This window comes from Capra hircus, chromosome 3 (genome assembly GCF_001704415.2).
Source record: "Capra hircus breed San Clemente chromosome 3, ASM170441v1, whole genome shotgun sequence".
Classification (NCBI taxonomy): domain Eukaryota; kingdom Metazoa; phylum Chordata; class Mammalia; order Artiodactyla; family Bovidae; genus Capra; species Capra hircus.
This window is the reverse complement of record NC_030810.1, coordinates 86,187,291-86,209,718: the sequence shown is the minus strand read 5'-3', so window position 1 is coordinate 86,209,718 and position 22,428 is coordinate 86,187,291. Positions and strand designations below refer to the sequence as shown.

The 22,428-nt window shown below is 37.9% G+C and overlaps 1 protein-coding gene across 4 annotated transcripts in view; it reads left to right on the top strand.

Annotated features, from left to right (window-relative positions):
* Positions 671-22,428, top strand: part of WDR47 (WD repeat domain 47) — a 63,504-nt gene continuing 41,746 nt past the window's right edge. Inside the window, exons 1-2 of one of the 4 annotated variants that reach the window (XM_018045846.1) lie at positions 671-1,251; positions 21,509-21,675. In XM_018045846.1, the coding sequence (XP_017901335.1) occupies positions 21,518-21,675 (158 nt within the window). In that variant the 5' untranslated portion in view covers positions 671-1,251; positions 21,509-21,517. The remainder of the gene's footprint in view (positions 1,252-21,508; positions 21,676-22,428) is intronic. The other 3 variants (XM_018045848.1, XM_018045847.1, XM_018045849.1) reach the window with 3 other exon arrangements.

Sequence of the window (22,428 nt, the reverse complement as noted above, 5' to 3'; positions counted from 1 at the left end):
GGGTAACACTAACTTGTGTTTACATTTATTTTTCTGTCACTTATCATTGAGAGGGTTCTTAATGAAGACTTTCTTCCAAGAGTTAATCAAGGCTAGGCAATTGAAGTTTGCAGTTAAGCGGCTGTGCTTAAATTGTTTTCTATCAATTTGTAAATATTTTTCCTAGCAACTCTTCCTCAAGCTATCACTCCTTTTATCTTGAACTGGCTCAAATTCTTCCTTTCCAGAAATGTTTCTGATGTTATTACCAGCCCCTTTTCTCACATTTTCCTCACTTTGGGAGACCCAGCTTACTTTTTTAGCCTTTCTGAGGACTAAGTTCTTACGAGTTTGTGCTCGGTATTCTTTCCTGAGTTCTACGTGATTATACCCCTGAATGCTTAATTCAGCTTGGTTAAGCATCAGATATATTTGTGGAATGCTGCTGTACTGATAGGGTGGAAAATAGTGAGGTAGTGGGGCTTACTACCAAAATGGGTAATGGAAAACTGAATGTGTTGTGTTAAATAACAAAAATGCTTTAAGCATCAAGAAGGGGGTAATTAGACTGCTGGAATTTTCAGGAAGTAAGTGGGACGTCAGAGTGAAGAGCGAAGAGAAGGTGGCGAGGTTTACTTCGTTATCCTTTATTAATAGCCCATCAGGGAGGAGTCTTGAGTCACGTCTAATACGCAGACGACTCATCCGGAGGCGACAACCCCCTCCGCCCTCTTCGGGACGCGGGGTCACCGGCCGCCAAAGGGTCTGCGTCCCAGCTGCCGGTCTCTCACGCAGTCGCCGCGCCGAGTCTTCCTCCGAGGCCAGCTGCTCCTTTGAGCGCTAGCAGGGAGCCAGTCCACCAGGCCTGTCCCCACCGCGCCCCGGGGTGGGGCCGGCCCAGCCTACTCTCCCTTCGGCGCAGGCACCTGCCTGGCCGCCCCGCTCGGCGGGGTCCTGAGGCGCCTCGGGGAAGCGCGCCGATTGGCTGCGGCTCGGGGCTGGTGCTTGGCTCCGGCGCCGCTTGACAACCGCAGTGTGCGAGAGGCTGAGCCGAGCGGTAGCCGGCTTCGGGAGGGGCAGACGCGAGGAAGGACGGACTGACGGGCTGATGGATTGACGCGCTGGAGGCAGGAGGCAGGACCGACGCGAGCCCAGACCGCCGCCCTCGCGCTCCCTCTCCAGCCCAGAACCCGCCTTTTCGGGGCCCCGTCCTGTGGCCTCCCAGCCGCTTTCTCCTCCGTGGTTTCTCCGGGCTCGACCCGGAGCCCTCAGGTGAGCGACTCCTGGAGGCGGAGGCGGGGTCGGGCTGCGCCTCGGGTTGTCATGGTCACCCGTCGCCGCCGGTCACCACCTGACAGGGCGGCGACCCTGGCGACCCCAAGGGCGGCGTTCCTGGCACGGGAGAAGGGTCTTGGGTAGGCTGGGGTGCTGACTGGGTGGGGACTGGGGTCGTGGGTGAGGCCCCGGCACCGCCGGGTGGGGGCCAGGCCGCGACTGGAAGCCGCCGCTCCTGAACCACACCTTTGCCTCGCTGCCAGTCCGGCTTTGCCGACCGAGCGACGCCCCTCGCCCTGGCACTGTCCGTCTTTGAGCACGGCGGGTGCCCACCTCGCTGCTGCTGTGGAGCGGGAGGGCAGCTGACAACGCTGATTCTTTCTTCCTCGCCCCTCTGCCAAGCCCGAGCGACAGCCGAGGGGCGCGCTCCCGTCCCTTTCTGGGCACGCCTTGGCCCGGAGGAGGGGAGGGCGCTGCGGGGCTGGGGCAGCCCCGCGAGGGCCGGGTTGGGCCTTCCTGACGTCAGTGGTCAGTGGCTGCAGGCCTTTGGGGGTCTGGGTGGAGTCGGGGAGAGGGGCCGCGACTAGATTTGGAGCTGGGGTTGGACCGGAGCCCCGGGGGCGCCTGCGTGGGAGAGGAGAACGGGAGCTTGTAGAAGTCATGGGGTTAAGCCGCTTACTTATGTTGGGGAGAAAAGATTGGGGCTCCAGCTCTGGAGCGAGGCCTTGGCCGAAAAGGGGCAAGGGAAAACAGGGGAGGCATTTGACCAGCATTTGATTTTTTTCCCCCTTTCTGTACCCAGACGTGCAGTTAGTAACCACGCATGGTATCTGAGGAGAGCATTTTTGGCAACTTGGTTCTCTCTGCATAATGAGAGGAGAAGTCTTTGTTCCACCCAGATTCATAGGTTGTGATCCTAACACTTATTTCCCTCCCCTTGTTGGTGACTTAGAGTTCTTCAAGAAGTTAATGGCACAGAGATTAACATGTAAGGCTTGAATATGCTGTAAATTATTTTTTTCCCACAGTAAATCCAAGTAGATTTTTTTGTCTCCAGGGTTGGCATGTGTTGCTTTGAAATTTTACTGTAATAGAATGGAGAAACGCCTAAGAGCCTATTTTCCTTTATATAGCATATTCCTGGGTCTCATTTAGAAGGAAAATGTAATGAACAATTTTACCTTCGGTTTTAGTGGAATGATTGCTTCTACATAGGAAGGAAAAATTATTATAGTGACCAGCCAATTAAGCCATAATAGTGTATTGTTAGGGGAAAACACACACACACACACACACACACACGCTTGAATTTGATGCCATTATAAATAAGCAGTTTTTTGTGAAGGAATTTTAATCTGTTTTCCACCCACTTTCCCACTTCCTAATTGTCTTTTTTTCATTTTGAAGCCAGTACTAGGATTATATCATAAGAGAGCAGGGTGCTATCCATTCCTAGTTACATAATGTGTTCAGTTTTTCTGTTTGTGAAGCCCTGTTATCAATTACTTACTAAATAGCGTTTGATATGCTTGACATATGCTGCAGTTTGAGAAACACTTCAAAATAAGTGTGAAAGGATGCAGTTTTCCTTAGTAGCTTAGTAAGCTGAAAATCAGATTGCCTGGATTTAAGTTTCCCTTTGCTACTGATTGTAATCTTGGAAGAGCTGCTTACCCGTCTAGTCTAATTTCCAAATGATAATACCTGCTTTTGTTTTAGTCTGGGAATGAGCGTGAAGCTGAACAAAATAAAGTATTTGAAAGCACTTTGGAAACAAAATTTAAAACATCTGTTGATTACCTTTTAATAGAATGGAGGGTTGACAGGATAATTAAAAATTCCTGAATGATCTATTTATTAGGTCCAAGACCTTATTTCTTACAATGGCCTTAAGGGGCTTATAAGAGACTATTAAAATACATCTTTACTCCTTGGCAGAGGTTCTTTATTACTGTGGTGACATGGCGAAAGGGTGTGTTCTTACTGTATGTGGGTCAGGATTGCTTTCCTGGTTTCAGTAGGATGTTTTCATAGTTTAGAAAATAAGGCTATGGCCAATAATTCTTACTTGAGTTTCATTTGGTATTAAATAATTCTTAGTGTACATCATTGATTCTTGATCAAGAAATAGCATACTTTATCCCCTCTGACCTCTGGTTTTCAAATAGGAGTATTCAAGATAAGCTGAAATGTGCCAAGAAGTAAATTTGTGGCCACAGAATATGACACACATTTATGGAATTGTCATCAATTTCCCTTGATGACTTGGATAAAAAATTTTTTTTAAGTATTAAACAGAAGATATATGGAGAATGTAATACTGACACTAATTTCTAAGGTAAAATTCAAAGAAATTATATGTCTATAGGCTCTGTGGGGATGGGTTCAGTTTCTTTTGTCATTTTAGAGAGAAGTTTTAGAAGAATTGCCTTAGTCCTGGTAGCTCAGACGGTTAAGCGTCTGTCTACAATGTGGGAGACCTGAGTCCGATCCCTGGGTCGGGAAGATGGCCTGGAGAAGGAAATGGCAATCCACTCCAGTACTATTGCCTGGGAAATCCCATGGACAGAGGAGCCTGGTAGGCTACAGTCCATGGGGTCGCAAAGAGTCGGACACGACTGAGCGACTTCACTCACTTTACTCAGCTAATGAATAAGAGATTACTTGATAGGACAGGAAATAAGTTGAGTTCACTTTCTGAAGCTTTGACATTAGGCTCCAAATTACTTGAATCCTAACTATCCTCTCTTGTTTTCACCCCTATACAGGCTTGAAGGTTATAATGGAAAGGTCACAGGATGTTAGACCCAGTTGTCCCATTCTTGCTTCTGCACTTTTTGCAGTGTAAGCTGAGACAAGTAACTAACATCTCAGAGTATTAGTGTAATCTTAGGTAAAATGAAGTTAGAAAGTTGTGAGAATTAATATAGATGATGTATGGGAGTGTTTAGCACAGGACCTGACATAGTGGCTGCACAGTAAATGTTAGCATGTTTTTCCCTTCCCATCTCTGCATGTTAGGGTATTAACACTCCTTCAGACACATTCTTAGCAAGATACCTCATTATTCCTCTGAACTTCCATAAAATTTTATTTGTCATTTTTTATGTTACTCTTTACTTTATATTTTATGTATAATGTTTTTGTACAGAAGACTTTAATCCACGTCTTCAGGTTATAAATCCATTGCTGACCCTTGTCTAAGAATACTTTTTCCATTTAATTTTGAGACCATTGCATTGAATAGCCAAAACTTACATATTTCAACTGATTTTTCTTTTTCTTTTGAATTTGTTTTTGTTTGAGTAAAAAGATACCGTTACAAAACACCATGCCCTCCTTTATAAGCCCTTCTTTTGTGTTTTATCTTCTTGTTCACTGTAGTAACTCAGTCATTGTAACTCAGGGATGCAGCATGATGTGTACACAAGTATTTTTAAATGAGTACTTCAAACGTGTTTCTACAAGTAGGAGCCTCTCCATGTGTCATCTTTAACATAGTTGATCTAATCAGGATTCCCAGTGTTTTAAAATTACACCTAGCTTTTTTTTTTTTTTAAAAAAACAAGGTAAACTTTTTCCAGATCAAATTTTTGTTTTATTCACAGCACAGTAGCTGTTCCAGAAAATTTTCCAGAAGATCCCCTGGAGAAGGGAATGGCAACCCACTCCAATGTTCTTGCCTGAAAAATTCCATGGACAGAGGAGCCTGGCAGGCTACAGACCATGGTGTCACAAAGAGTCAGACATGACCGAGTGACTAACACATGTAACACACAGCTCTTCCACAGCATGTTATTAGCAACCCTTTTGACACATTGTCTGAGGACAATGTCCTTACTTTATGAGTTCTAAAGGGGGAGAAATTTACATTGCACCAGTCACATTCACGTCACTCTGTTAGGAAGTTGATCTCATTTTACAAGTCCACTATTTTAGAGAAAAAGTACTACATGAAAAATGGCATAAAATTTTTATACTATTTATAGTTGATGCATTTGATTCAAATAATGAATTCAAATAACTCATTGGAGAAATGAATGAAATTCTATGACTAAGTGCCAAGTTTTGTGAAACCTATTGAAAAAGAAAATGGAACTTATATAAAAATCTTTGAGAAAGCTTTATAGAACTGAGCTAAAATTGGTGCCTTAATATCCATTTTGATTTAATATTTTTCCTTTCTTTGCTTCCAGTTTTATTGAGATATCATTGACAAACAGCACTGGATAAATTTAAGGTGTACATAATAATTTGACTTGCATACATTATGAAATAATTATCATAAGTTTAGTGAACATCCATCATTTCATATAGATACAAAATTTTAAAAATAGGAAAAAATATTTTCCCTTGTGATGAGAACTCTTAGGATTTACTCTCAACAACTTTCCTGTATAATATTGTTGTTTAGTTTTTAAGTTGTGTCCAACTCTTTGTGAATGCATGGACTATGTAGCCCGCCAGCCTCCTCTGTCCATGGGATTTCCCAGGGATTAAACCCAGGTCTCCTGCATTGGAGGCAGATTCATTACCATTTGAGCCATCAGGGAAGCCCCCTGTTTAATATACACCAGTGTTAGTTATTTTTATCATGTAGTACATTACATTCCTAGTATTTGTTATCTTTTAACTGGAAGTTTTTACCTTTTGATGGCCTTCATCCAGTTCTCCTTTCTCCTTCTCCTTACCCCTGATAACCACAAATCTGGTCTCCTTTTCTAAGAGTTTGAAGTATAATTTTTGAAGACTATGTAAGTTCCTGTTATATAACATAGCAATTTGATATTTCTATACATTTCAAAATGATCACCATGATAAGTCTAGTCACAATATGTCACTCTATAGAGACATCACATGTTAATAGTTATTGTCTTAGTCCCCACACTGTACATTTCATATCCATGACTCATTTATTTTGAAACTGAAAATTTGTTCTTAATTTTCCTCACCTGTCTCTTCCTCCCCTTACACCTTTCCTCTCTGGCAACCACCTGTTTGTTCTCTGTATGTATAACTGTTTCTGTTTTGTTTTTTAGGTTTCACATATAAGTGAAATCATTCAGTATTTACTTTTCTCTAACTTATTTCACTTAGCATAATACATGGCAAGATTTAATTCGTCTTTTTTTTTTTTTAAAGATTTATTTATTTTATATTTGGCTGTGCTGGGTGTTTGTTGCTGCCCAAGGGCTTTCTCTCGTTGTGGCAAGTGGGAGCTAGTCTTCATGTGGTGCATGGGCTTCTCCTTGCAGTGGCTTCTTTTGTTGCAGAACACAGGCTTTAGTGCAGGGTCCTCAGTAGTTGTGGTGCTTTGGCTCAGTAGTTGTGGCTTGTGGGCTTAGTTGTTCCACGGCATGTGGAATCTTCCCTGACCAGGGATAGAACCCGTGACCTCTGTATTGACAGGTGGATTCTTAACCATTGGACCACCAGGGGAACCTTTCATTCATTTTTTTGGCTGAGTAGTATTCTGTTGTGCATATGTGTGTGTATACCACATCTTTCTCCATTCATCTATTAGTGTGTACTTAAGTTGAGTTTGTGTCTTATTTTTGTAAATAATGCAGCAATGAACATAGGGGTTCTTATATATTTTCTAACCAGTGTCTTCATTTTTTTTCAGATAAATATCCAGGAGTGGAATTGCTCGGTCCTATGGTAGTTCTATTTTTTAATTTTTTGAGGAATCTGTTTACTGTTTTCCACAGTGTCTGTACCAGTTTACATTCCCACCTGCAGTTCACAAGGGTTCTGTGTTTTCCGTATCCTTGCCAACAGTTGTTATTTGTTGTCTTTTTCAATAACAGCCATTCTGACGTGTGTGAGGATGTCACTGGTTTTGATTATTAGTATTTCCCTGATGATTAGTTGAGCATCTTTTCATTGCAGTCTGTATGTCTTTGGAAAAAATGTTTAAATCTTTAGCCCATATTTTATCGGGTTGTTCATTTTTTGATGTTTTATGAGTTCTTTGCATATTTTGGATATTAACCCCTTGCTATATATATATTGTTTGAACATTTTTCCAAATTTTGCTTTTTAAAAAATATTATTTTGAGAGCTTGGAAATAGAATTGGGTTAGTTTTCTTTTTAACTTTAGGAAAAGCTTTTGAAATGAAAGTCTGGGAAGTACCAACAAAACAGTATCTCACAAATAGATGATGTAAAGCAACTTTAGGTGTCTAGTTGTGCTCATTGTATAGTACCCACATTATTGGAATTATTAATTTCATTGTGTACGTTGTTGACCAGACCACAACTGGAGGGAGTATTGTGTTCTATTTCAGGTGCTTTAAAGTGAGATTAACAATTGTTCAGAGGAGAATGACTAGTATTGTAGGGAATCTGAAATTATATAAAGATTGGTTGAAGGAAGTAGAGAAATAGACACGATGATTGTCAGACTCAAATGTGTAAATTTTTAACATAACAAATTTTTATTGTGCTGACCCTAAAGACATACCTAGATGAAAGCAGATTTCAATGCAATATTGGAAACAAAATAAAATGCCTTTTTATACTTGTGAAAAATTGCAGGAATTCTGCATTATGTATTGCTGTGTAACAAATTACCCCCAAACTAAGATGCTTAAAACAACAAATATTCACTTTACTGTTTCTGGAGGTCAGGAATCTGGGCCATCCCAGCTGGGAGCCTCTGAGCTTAGGTCTCTCTTGAGGCTGCAGTTAAGCTTCTCTAGAGCTATGGTCTCACCTGAAGCTAGACTGGATAATGGTCTCCTTCCAAGCTCAGTGACTCAGACCTCTGTTCCTTGTTGGACTGAGGGCTTCCACTCTTCACAGACTGCTGACTGAAGACTTTCTTCAGTTCTTTGTTACTTGGATCTTTCTGCAAGGTTTCCTCATGACGTGGCAGCTGACTTCCCCCAGAGAGAGCAGTTTGAGAGAGGGCACACACCTGCTCTTGGAATGGAAGTTACCATCTCTTTATAAATCTTGGAAGTGACACCCCAACACTTCCAGTCTGCACTTGGGTACAAGTGAGTTACTAAATCCAGTTCACACTCAAGGGCCAGGGAGTACGAAAGGGTGTAAAAACAATAATAGTCTCACTGGTGACTGTCTTAGAGACTGAGACACGTACCTTGGGTGGGGTATAGAAATTTTCTGTCGTTAGAGGTGTTTATGTAGACACTGGCAGGCCATCTGTCAGAGATGTGTTCAGATATTCTGTACTAAAAAAGAGAGTGGACAAAGGTACCTCCCAACTTAATTCTATGATAAGTTTATAAATGCTAAGGAAGTAGAAAAGCTAAGGATGGAAAACTCAATTAAGTGGGTAGTTATATAGTATACATACTATTGTACTTCTTTCAATAGTTAATGCTTATATAGTTGTGGTTTTTTTAGTATGTTTTCAAGTTTTTGTGACTCAGTACATTTTCTTATGTTTCTAAATATTCTGCTGTATAATAGATACAGTTGTATACCTACTGACAAACTTTTTTGTATGTTCAGTTTTTGAAGCATACTCAAATGTCTTAAGTTCTACTTTTTTCATTGAAAACAAGTGTGGGAGTAAAAAAAAAAAAACAAAACATAAAGGATAATTTTAATCTATTTTACAAAGATGACCTTGTCTTCAGGTGTGACAGAAAACTATACTAGAGATAGTTATATTTCATTATATAATGAAAAGTGAAATTGTGTTCTTTAGATAAAGCATCTCTTTTACCACAAATAAGGTAAAACATACAAATAAGCAAATAAATAAAGAATACTGCATAAATTTATATGAATATTCACTTTGATCTTAATTGGTAAGCATTAATTTGTGATTAGAATTTTAAATTAATTTTATTATAAACATTACTCTTAAAAACATTCTGCCTATCTTTTTTTTCCTGCCTATCTTTTTTACATGTGTTTTTATAGGTTGAAATTTTACTTAATAAACATTTGAATTTTTACCATAAGCTGCTATGATAATTTAAGGAATAAACTATTTAAAACTTTAAAAATTCTTTGCAAGATTAATACCTAAAACTTTTGACTCCGAGTGAGGAGACCTTGAGTGTCTTATGCTTAGTTCTGCCTAATGTCCAATAATAATTCTATAGTCAAGTGGTGGCATTGTTTCTCATTAGTCAGTAAGATTCACATTTTGAATAGTTCTAAAGAAGTTACTTGCTTTGGTCTGACCAAACTTAACCCTCCATGTTTCTCTTGAAATCCGTGACACAATTTGTGAACTTTATGATTGGAAAAGTATTAAGTCTGAGACTGGAGAACTCAGCAGAGATCCAGTAGACCTTAAACAAACCCAGTGAACCATGTTGTAAACAAGTGATCTAAAACAGTGTATTATTAATATTTTGCCACACCCGTGTGGCATGCAGGAGCTCCCCGACTAAGGAGGGACCCCACGTCCCCTGCATTGGGAGCATAGAATCTTAACCACTGGACTGCCAGTGAGGTCCCTAAAAAAGTATATTATTTAAGAATAAAACAAATTTTTCACATGCTTCCTTTTTAGATCTAAAATTCTTATGCTTTAAATTAGCACCATAATTTTGCTTTTGGTCGTGCTCCAAAAACTAAGTTATGTTCAGCAGCAAAGCAGTTTCAATTTGAACAGCAGCTATTGAAGTTTATCTAGTTTCTTCTTCCTCTTCTGGGATGGTATCTAAAAGCATTCAGAATGATACAGTATTTGACATACCGTTGTCTTTTATCCTGCAGTACAGCCTATAAGAAAACCAGGCTGTCCTGAACCCCTGGTAATAGAGTTATTTACCTTTATCCCAAGAAGGTTGGGGAAGCACCAGGATCTGCATGTGGAGTGTGCCCAGGCCAAATTCCAAGGAATTCATGCTGTGAGACCTAAGTTCTTATGAAAGTCAAAGTGAAAGTTGCTCAATTCGTGTGTGACGCTTTGCGACCCCGTGGACTGGGCAGTCCGTGGAATTCTCCAGGCCAGAATACTGGAGTGGGTTGCCATTCCCTTTTCCAGGGGATCTTCCCAACCCAGGGATCGAACCCAGGTCTCCCAGAGCACTGCAGGCTTATGAAGTTGTCTAAAAAGTATAGACCAACATGTAGTGGTTCCATATGTGCTACATGTGTTTGTGACAGGATTAAATGTACTTTCCTTATCGAGGAGTAAAAAATTGTTGTGAAAGTATTGAAAACACAAGCCAGAATCAGAAAGCTTAATTAAAAAATGAAGCTTTTTTGAGTAATAAAAAGATCAAAAAGATGTAAAATTAAAAAAAATCATTTAGACTTCCCCATATTCGATATGGCTTTTCAAAGGTACTTTCAAATCTGGTTTGTTTTAAAGTCAAAAGTTAAACAGCTAAGGGACTCCCCTGCTGGCTCAGTGGTAAAGAATACGCCTGCAGTGCAGGAGACACAGGAGATGTGGGTTCGATCCCTAGGTTGGGAAGCTCCCCTGGAGGAGGGCATGGCAACCTGCTCCAGTATTTTTGCTTGGAGAATCCCATGGACAGAGGAGCCTGGCGGGCTTCAGTCCATAGGGTCACAGAGAAGCAACTGAGCACTCACAGATGCAAACAGCTAGAGCTCTTTCAATCTAAATTTTTGTTTCACGTTGGAGGTTTCCTTCCCTCCTGTCATTTTCAATACTGCTTGTTTTTTGATGGCAGTGTTCATTTGGATGACATAATTTAAAAATTAACTGGAGTTTATTAAGTAAAGGTTAGGAATTATGCTTTACCAGACGTGGAGAGATCTTTTACAATAAAAACTGTAGTCTTTAAATTCATTTTAGTATCTTACACAGTTGAGCTAATAATTTTGTCTCTAGCTAAAAGGGTATATTTAAAACTTTGATCAGATTGTTGTTAATGTAGACTTCTAGCTTATTACCCACCCTATTAGCATTGTTTAATAGAAAAACTATGAAAAATGATAGAACTAGGACCTCTCAGAATAATTTTTTGTATTATTTGAGTTCGATGAAGGTTTCTCATTTTGGCCTATTTAGATGACTGTGTATCCATTTTATGTTGTTCCTTGTTTTTGTATTGTTGCCCTTTCTTTTCTTGGAAATCAATGTGATACAATAGAAAGAACTTTAGTCAACTTATGGTTCCAGTCTTGTCCTAGAATTTTTGTCTACAGTCTTTTCTTCCTTCTCTCCCTTCCTGTTTCTGTTTCTGTGTCTGTCTTTGCCTATCCTCTCTGGCTCTGTATTTCTGTCTTTCACAGTCAAAAATTCTAATTTTCACTGTTACAAAGCTTAGGTTCGGGATTGGAGAGGAGAATGCAATTTCTTGCCTGTCAAGATAAGGCAATGCAGATGTTTTAAGGAAGTAATGAAAAATTGATCTGAAAATTAATATAAGTATATATATTTGCCTCCTTTTTACCCCTTTGTTTTTTGCTACACAGTTAAATAGGTTCCTTCAGTTACTTTTAAGAAATTTCATGGATGGCGTTGACATCGATGTTGATATTGGAATTTATGTCCTGACATGTTTCTGAAAGAAGTACTCAGCTGCTAGTGAGATGTTCACCCTTAATATAAATGCTGGGCTAAGTTTTTGAGCATACAAAGCTTTGTGTCTTCATCTGTAAAATGGAGATAACATTGTCAGTCTTATGATTGTTATAAAGATCAATTAAGCAATATAAGATCCTACAATAGTTTTTGTGCCCAAGAGTTTTTGCATTGTAAATATAGCAGTTAATCCTGTCTTTGGACTTGCCTTGTGGCTCAGATGGTAAAGAATCTGCCTGCAATGTGGGGGACTTGGGTTTGATCCCGGGTTGGGAAGATCCCCTGGAGAAGGGAATGGCTACCCACTCCAGTATTCTGGCCTAGAGAATTCCTCGGACAGAGGAACTTGGCAGGCTATATATAGTCCATGTGGTTGGGATTCTTCAGTACCTGGTACCTTGATATAGAACTTTTGAGATCTAATTCTGTGATTTTTTTTTTTCATTTTCATAGGTTTTTTCTGTTAAATTAAAACTTTTATTTGTATAAGAAATGTATGTATAATTAAATAATACATGAATATATATTTGTTATAAACCATTCAGATGATGTTGAATGATGAAGAATAAAAAAATCTCCCTTCAGTCCTTTCCTTTCCTAGTTCCCTGCCCTCCATCCAATCTCATTCTTCTTTTCATAGGTAACCACTCTGAACAGTTTGATATGTATCCCTCCAGCCTCCCTTTGTCATTTATTTAAATACAGAGATACTATGCTCTCCCTTTTAAAAGAGATGAACAGGCCTATTTATATTCATCAATTCATCAAGTATTTGTTGATAGCTGTATTTTTCTGTAATGTGTCTTTCTACCGTTAAGGTACAGTAGATATACATCACTGCATTAGTACTCTATAATATGAATTTACCAAAAATTAACAGTTCTCCTATTGATGAGAGCTTGGTTCATTTCTAATTTTTCTCTATTACAAGCAAATCTTAAAGAACATCTTTGTATATGTTCAGTTCAGTCAGTCAGTCGTGTCCGACTGTGAGACCCCCATGAACCCCAGCACGCCAGGCCTCTCTGCCCATTACCGGCTCCCAGAGTCCACCCAAACCCATGTCCATTGTGTTGGTGATACCATCCAACCATCTCATCCTCCATCGTCCCCTTCTCCTCCTACCCTCAATCTTTCTCGGCATCAGGGTCTTTTCAAATGAGTCAGTTCTTGGCATCAGGTGGCCAAAGTATTGGAGTTTCAGCTTCAGCATCAGTCCTTCCCATGAACACCCAGGACTGTCTCTTTTAGGATGGACTGGTTGGATCTCCTTGCAGTCCACGGGACTCTCAAGAGTCTTCTCCAGCACCTCAGTTCAAAAGCATCAATTCTTCGGCGCTCAGCTTTCTTTATAGTCCAACTCTCAAATCAATACACGACCACTGGAAAAACCATAGCCTTGACTAGATGGACCTTAGTTGACAAAGTAATGTCTCTGCTTTTTAATATGCTCTCTAGGTTGATCATAACTTTACTTCTAAGGAGTAAGTGTCTTTTAATTTCATGGCTGCAATCACCATCTGCTGTGATTTTGGAGCCTAGAAAAATAAAGTCTGACACTGTTTCCCCATCTATTTGCCATGAAGTGATGGGACCAGATGCCATGATCTTTGTTTTCTGAATGTTGAGCTTTAAGCCAACTTTTTCACTCTCCTCTTTCATTTTCATCAAGAGGCTCTTTAGTTCTTCTTCGCTTTCTGCCATAAGGGTGGCATCATCTGCATATCTGAGGTTATTGATATTTCTCCCAGCAATCTTGATTCCAGCTTGTGCTTCTTCCAGCCCAGCGTTTCTCATGATGTACTCTGCATGTAAGTTAAATAAGCAGGGTGACAATATACAGCCTTGATGTACTCCTTTTCCTATTTGGAACCAGTCTGTTGTTCCATGTTCAGTTCTAACTGTTGCTTCCTGACCTGCATATAGGTTTCTCAAGAGGCAGGTCAGGTGGTCTGGTATTCCCATCTCTTGAAGAATTTTCCACAGTTTATTGTGAACCACACAGTTAAAGGCTTTGGCAGAGTCAATAAAGCAGAAATAAATATTTTTTTGGAACTCTCTTGGTTTTTCAATGATCCAGCGGATGTTGGCAATTTAATCTCTGGTTCCTCTGCCTTTTCTAAAACCAGCTTGAACATCTGGAAGTTCACAGTTCACATATTGTATATGTATCTTTGTACATATTTGTATATTTTTGCAGAATAGGTTCCTAGAAATAGAATTGGAATTGGTGAGTCAAAGAGTATATGCATTTAAAATTTTCATAGATGAAAATTTCATACTGTCAAATTCTCTCTCCAAAAGTCTGTCCCAATTATATTCTTTCTTTCATTATGTATTTTTAAAGATTTTTGGTCATACTGTGCAGCATATAGATTCTTATTTCCCCAACTAGGGTTTGAACCTTTGCCCACTGTGGTGGAAACATGGAATCCTAACCACTGAATCCCCAGGGAAGTCCCCAGTATTCTTAACAGAATGTGTGTGAAGGGGCATTTACTCATACTCTTGCCAACTCTAGATACTATGAGGTCTTTTAAATTTTGCCATTGTTGATATCTTACTTTAATATTACTAGTGAAGCTGAACATCTTTTCATCAATTTTTTGGGTTATTTTTAGTGCTGTGAATTGTTGTTCAGCTGGAATTTTGGGGGAGATACTGATTTGAGGATGCTATTTTTATGTTCTGGATGGTAATCTTTTAACCATTTGTATTATATTTGGTCCTTGTCCCTTATCTGTTACCTTGTTCATGGCAACTTCTGTTAAATGGAAGATTTACATTTTACATTTTTAGTGCCAAATTTGGCAGTTTTTTAATTTACCTTTTCTGGATTTTATGGGACTGAATTACAAAGCATGTGTCTACCTATCTTGTACATTGTTTTAGTACTTTAGTAATTAAATGTATTTTAAAAATATTTGTGGGTTTGAATATGAAAATAATACAAATACTTTTATCTCATAAAGAAAGATTGAAATAATATTTGAATAGAATCTGAGAAGAGGGTCTCAGTTTATGAAAAAAATACAAATCATTCTGAAATGTTATTGCTTTGTTATATAAATAATGAATATATTATATTCCTTACATGTCTAATTATTTCCAGTTTTTTGCAATTGGAAAGTCATTATGTTTCATTTGTGTGTTGTTTTAGTTGCTCAGTTGTGTCTGATCCGTTGCGAGTCCATGGACTGTAGTCTACCAGGCTGTTATGTCCCTGGGCTTTCTCTAGGCAAGAATACTGGAGTGGGTAGCCTATTGCTGCTTCAGGGGATCTTCCTGACCTAGGAATTGAACCAGGCCCTCTTGCAGTGCAGGCAGATTCTTTACCAGCTGAGTTACCAGGGAATATATGTTTCATATGTAATATTTAAATTATAAATATAATATATAAATTTCATATAAAACATTAAAAATTTTTGAAATAGGTAATAATTGCACATGGTCCAAAATTAAAAAGGTACAAAAGGGTGTATAGTGGTACCATTTTTCTTCTTTATTATCCATTCCATTTCTGTTGTTTATTATCCACTTTTCCCTCTTGGAGACAACCAATTTTATCAGTTTCTTGTGTCTGTTGCCAGAGATATTTTATGCATATATACAACATATTTTTATGTTAATTAATTCTTTTCTTTTTATAGCTACTTAAAGCTGCACCTGCTTTAAATGTAATTTGTTCTTCAGGCTAAAAATCATTCACAGTTCCAGAATGTAAATTAAAATAATTGATGAATAGAGAACAGCTGTCAGCAGTGAGAAGGGACACATGCTGCATCCGTGCTTGCTGATTAGCAGACGTGACAGGGCCTTGCAGTGAGAAGGGCTTTTCTTTTGTTTACTTAAATGATCTAAAACAAATCTTTCTTTTCTCTTGTTAAACTGACCTTAGAATCAGAGACTTCTGATTATTCCAGACTGGATATTTCCTGCTAAGAAAATACACTTCCTGTTATTGAAATGTGAGTTAAAACAAATATAAAACTTGAAGGAAAATCATAGAAATTAGACAAACTGAATAACCCTCTTATTTTATGTGTGAAGAAATTGAGGCCAGTAGAAATTAAGTGGCTTGCAGTGTCACATTGATATTCCTGAAGGACCAGATATTTGCAGTTAGTAATCTGGCAGCAGTGTAAGTTTTTGGAATGCTCTTTTATTTAAGAGCTAGGAAGTTTTTTCCTCCCTCTTTTTCTTTTTTTTTTTTAAAGGAGAAGTTACAGTAGTCTTATGTTGCAGTTTGATATTTTATAAAAAATCTTCATAATATTTCATTTCCTCATCTGCATTTTGCCTGTAAACTGGAATGGTGAAGCACTGTTGTTCAGCATTAGGCACCCTGTAATTCTTGGAAAGTTAAAAGAGAGCAGTGTTTATTGTTTATAGGATGGAGATAGGGATTAATGGAGGCTTTCTTAAAAACATTTTTTTCTTGGCTATAAAATATTTAATGGATGTGCCCTAATTCCCTTAATCTTATGCTTTTGAATCATTCGTAGCCTTCTGCATTTTCTTCCTTCGTAATTTGTATTATAAGTTAGTGAAAGTACCTCATTGCAAAGGGACATTCAAATACCTATTTGTGTTTGGTTAGAAAGCTGATAATTTTTCATGAAACTTTTTTCATATCTATGTATAGAAATATGCATAGAAGTCAATATATTTCTATTATCATACTTTTTTTCTTATCTATTGCTAACATTTTACCTTTAATCTTAGATTTCTAAAAATAATTTTATTTTTTTCCCTCTAATACATTCTTTTAATCTTGATTCGCTTAGATAGTTTTCAGCAGGAGTCCATATAGAGACCCCATCTGGAATTTAGTTTCTGTAGATGTTACTTGTATATTAATACTAAAATACTGACCTCTGTCTAGTTCATTTCCAGATATATTTACTTTTTAAAAAAACTTATTTTTCCTTACTTCATTATTAAATATAAGTAAACATTTATTTCTTAGAGGAAAATTCATAGAGTTCATGTTTTGTGATTTATTTTTTAATAGCAAATCTGTTAGTATGAAAATACTAAGACAATCTGATCTTCCCTACCCCAATTTTTTTTCTGTTTTTGGTGGAATACGCTTTATTGTTGGTCCTATATATTATAAATTCTGCTTGGTGAGCATGCATGTACATGGGCTGGCATATCTACCTAAGATGTTGTCAAGGCTGATTTGGCTGAATAGATTGAAGGGCTGGAGCTTTATCCTTTAGAATGACTTCTTTTTTGGCCTTGCCATGGGATCTTAATTCCTTGACCGGGGATCAGACCTGGATCATCGGTAGTGAAAGCATGGATGCCTAACCATTGGACCACCAGGGAATTCCCTTGAATGGGTTTTATTTTATTTATTTATTATTTTTTTCTAATAAGTAGATTAAACATGTATTTCAAGTACTTATTTTAAATGTATATATTTTTTTCAAACTTTTTCTTTTGTATTAGGGTATGACTAATTAACAATGTAGTTTCAGGTGAACAGTTAAGGGACTCAGCCATACATATACATGTATCCATTCTCCCCCAGACCTCCCTCCCATCCAGGCTGACACATAACATTGAGTCAATTTCCATGTGCTATATACTATAGGTCCTTGTTGGTTATCCATTTTTAATATAGCAGTGTGTACATGACCTTCCGCAACCTCCTAAGTATCCCTTCCCCCTGGTGACCATAAGCGTGTTTTCTAAGTCTGTGAGTCTCTTTCTGTCTTGTAAGTAAGTTCATTTGTGTCATTTCTTTTTAGATTCCAGGTATAAGGGATGTCATGCAATATTTCTCTTATTCCGTCTGACTTACTTCACTCAGTATAACACTCTCTAGGTCCATCTGTGTTGCTGCAAATGGCCTTATTTCATTCTTTTTAACAGCTGAGTGTTATTTCATTGCATGTATGTACATCTTCTTTGTCCATTTCTCTGTTGATGGACACTTAGGTTGCTTCCATGTCTTGGCTGTTGTAAGCAGTGCTGCAGTGAACATTGGGGTGCATCCTTTTGGATCATGTTTTTCTCCGGATATATGCTCAGGAGTAGGATTGTAGAGTCATGATAGCTCTATTTTTAGTTTTTTAAGGGCCGTCAATACTGTTCTCTATAGTGGCATCACCGACTCGATGGACACGAATTTGTGTAAGCTTGGGGAGTTGGTGATGGACAGGGAAGATTGGTGTACTGCTGTCCATGGGGTCTCAAAGAGTCAGACATGACTGAGTGACTGAACTGGACTGAACTGATAGTGGCTATACCAGTTTACATTTCCACCAGCAGTGTAGGAGGGTTCCCTTCTCTCTACACCATCTCCAGCATTTGTTGTTTGTGGATTTTTTTGATGATAGCCATTGAATGGCTTTTAGAAGAGTTGCAAACAAAATCATCTACTCTGTACTTTTTTTTTTTCCTTGTAGGATAATTGCTCTACAATATGGTGTTGGCTTTTGCCATATATCAACATGAATCAGCCACAGGTATACATAGGCCCCTCCCTCCAGAGCCCCCCGCTCCCATCTCCCACCTTATCCCATCCCTCTAGGTTGAGCTCCCTGTATTAAACAGCAAATTCCCACTTGCTATCTGTTTTACATGCAGTAATGTACATGCCTCCATGCTGTTCTCTCCGTTCGCCCAGCCTCTCCATCCCCTACTGTGTCTACAAGTCTGATCTCTGTCTGTGTTTTCATTGCTGCTGTGCTACTCTGTACTTTTTAAGAGAGATTTCTTCATTGATTTTTTTTCATCTTAAATTAATTCAAGTAATAATTATGAACATTTATGTACTTTCTGTCTCATTAAAAATAATTTTAGTGGTTTCTAAGCTAGTAGAATCTTACTGATTTATAGTCCCCCTGAGGGAAGAGGAAGAGGCATTTATTACTGAATTCTACTTCTCCGAATTAGAGGAAAATCTTAACTTTGTAGTGATTAATAGTTTAAGAAGATTAAAAAATGTTGAAAATTTTGCTTTTATATGTTATCTTTAAAACTATATACAGCTAGGATTTTGGGAGCTTCTACAAATGCTGCAGTAACACAGGGTATGTTCAAAAAGAATAATTCTAAAATATAGTCATTATGTACCTATGTTTTATGTTGTATCTAGCAACAGTAAAGTTTATAAGAGTTAAAATTCTGGGTTGGATAATTAAAGTACACTTTTCTACTGGGAATTCTACAAACTTACCATTTAAATTAATTTTTTAAAACCCTGAATAATTCCAGTTAGTTAAGATATATTTTTTGCATCTATTCAAAATCTAAGTATAAAATCGTTGTAAAATATGTATTGTTAGAATATACTACTTCTTTTAGGCTTTATTGATTGATCAGAAATGATGGCAGCGTGAAACTTGTGGTTATGATCTAAATTTAAATGAGACTATTGCCATAGATTCATAGTATAATAACTCCAGAGTTACTTAGTATTAAACTGAATGTTGAATAATATGAGGCCTATAAACTATTTAATATCATAGTGTGTATTGAATGTTAGAAAGTTATGGTCTCAATTCTGTATTAGGTTGTGTAATTGGTATATGGTGATTTAAATGAAGTGCCCTCTAAGAACTTTTGAGGCAGCTTCACAGTTATTTTTCTGGGAGTTAAATCAGCAGTGGCTCATTGGTAAAGAATTCTCCTGCCAAAGCAGGAGACGTGGGTTTGATCCCTGGGTCAGGAAGATCCCTTGGAGGAGGAAGTGGCAACTCACTCCAGTATTCTTGGCTGGGAAATCCCATGGACAGAGGAGCCTGATAGGCTCCACGGGGTTGCAAAGAGGTGGGCATGACTTAGTGACTAAACAACAACAATTCTTTTCTACTAAGAACTATTTGAAGATTTGGGGAATGCTAAAATCAGTGGCTCTAGGAGTAATCTCAGAGAGACAATTGTGAAGTATGGTCAGAATTTATTGAATGGAAGTATCATTAATTTTATTGTACAAAGTCTATGAACAGAAGGGTAGTCAGCTCAGAAGACAGCAAAGGGAAACCCAAAGCATGAGAAATTGGCTGACTGGCCTCTTGGGGGAGAATTTGTGATTTGTCTGTTTCCTGAGGTAGGCTTGTTGTTATTGTGGAGATGGATGTATGAGATTAGCTTAGTCTGATGTCATTATATATTTGAGTCATAATTACTTTCCCATGCTCTGTCCTTTGTTTACTCTACCTAAGAGAAAAAATACGCTCATCTGATGAGCATTCTAGTCTGCCACATGATTGTAATGAATTCTCATTATGAAGAAATAAATTGTCAAAATAGTAAACAAATTGAAAAAAATAAATCTGTATGCATACATGTATATATTTATATTTCTGTGAATTTGATTAAGGATAATTGGTCCTGTGGGAGAGATGCTGTTTTATCTGATCACGTTTGTTTGCAACCAGTCTCTTTAGCTTGCTATTCTTTTGTATTGCTCTGAGCCTGAAAACTGCAACAACTTGGGGCATTTAAGTTGTGTGGTCTCATCTTCAAAATGAGAATGTTGATCTAATGCTCTTCAGAATGCCTCTTAGTTCTAATTCTTCATGATTAACTTGTGAGCTCAGTTGTATCACTGCAGACTTAACAGGTAAGAGAAGGGATTTGAAAGAACTGAAGTATCATTGATGTTTATGTTGATAGTACCAATATTACTTAAAGTTGCACATTTCAATCAGCCTTGTTTTATTTGTTTCCAAAGTATAGAGTACAACATTGTATGTGTTGCTGCTACATTCTATAAACTTCTTAAGGACAGAGTGAGTACAGGACAGTGTATATCACAAAGAAAAGATAGCCAGTACTTACTGAATGAATATATAGGACATAACTAAACATGGTTTGGATATTTGTGACTTTAAAAATGTTCTTTATTGCAAATTTTATACATATGTATGAGTAGACAGAATAATATTATCTTAGTTCATCTGAGGTGCTGTAACAGGATACCATAGACTCGGTGATCTATATATAGAAGAAATTTAGTGCTCACAATTCTAGATGCTGGGAATCAGAGATAAGGGTGCTAGCAGGTTCTGTGAGAGCCCTCTTCTAGTTGCAGACTGCTGAGTCACATTGTATTCTCCTAAGAGAGAGGGCTAAACTAGTTTTCTGGGGTCTCTTTTACTTTTTAATTATTTTTTTCAATTTAATTTTTCATTTTTATTTGGCCATGCCGAGAGGCAGCGCACATGGATTTTAGTTCCCCAACTAGGAACTACTGGTTGCCCGTTGCAGTAGACGTGTGGAGTCTTAACCGCTGGACCACCAGGAAACTGGGGTGTCTTTTACAAGGGCACTAATCCTAATCATGAGGGCTTTGTCCTCATTACCTAATCACCTCCCAAAGGCCTTTCCTCCTAATACCATCACTTAACATATGAATTTTGGGAAGACACTAACGTTCAGACCATAGCAAATATTATGAACCTCCATTTACCTATTACCTTACTTTAATAGTCATGATTATTATTTTTTGTTTACTTCCTACCATGTGCCTTTTGTATTATTTTGAAGCAAATCTCAGATTATCAGATTATAATCTGTAATTCCAATGTATATCTCTTGAAGATAAACACTTAAAGAAATCATAGCTATACCTATATCATACCTCAAAGAATGACTTGGTTTTGACAAATATTACATTAATTTCACTTTGAATACCTGTACTAATTATTTCCAAGAAACTTGTTATGTGTAGTTTCCATGTAGTTAATAATGCTTAGGAATAAAAAGTAGAAATAATTTTTGTTTTTATTTTGTTTAATATTTAGGCTATCGACATGACGGCTGAAGAAACAGTGAATGTAAAAGAGGTTGAAATCATTAAGCTAATCTTAGACTTCTTGAATTCAAAGAAGCTTCACATTAGTATGTTGGCCCTTGAGAAGGAAAGTGGAGTCATAAATGGCCTGTTTTCTGATGATATGCTTTTCCTGAGGTATGATTTCATTATCACTGTAAGGTTTGTAGCTCATTCCAAGAAATGTAAGTATTAATAAGATAATAGGTACAATATAGGTAGGTCTTTTTTTAAAATATAAATTTATTTATTTTAATTGGAGGCTAATTACTTTACAATATGGTATTGGTTTTGCCATACATCAACAGGAACCCATCACGGATGTACACGTGTTCCCCATCCTGAACCTCCCTCCTACCTCCCCCTCCGTACCATCCCTCTGGGTCGTCCCAGTGCACCAGCCCCAAGCATCTTGTATCCTGCATCGAACCTAGACTGGCGATTCGTTTCTTATATGATATTATACATGTTTCAATGCCATTCTCCCAAATCATCCCACCCTCTCCCTCTCCCACAGAGTCCAAAAGACTGTTCTATACATCTGTGTCTCTTTTGCTGTCTTGCATACAGGGTTATCAGTACCATCTTTCTAAATTCCATATATATGCGTTAGTGTACTGTATTGGTGTTTTTCTTTCTGGCTTACTTCACTCTGTACAATAGGCTCCAGTTTCATCCATCTCATTAGAGCTGATTCAAATGTATTCTTTTTAATGGCTGAGTAATACTCCATTGTGTATATGTTAGGTAGGTCTTTATAATCATGAAATGTAAGTATAATTTTTTAATGTTTATTTTTATAATGAGAATTTACAAAGTAAAGTTTTCTGTAGAATATTTTCAGGAGTAAGATCCAAAGTTCATTAAAAAGAGTCACAACTTTATTATGGT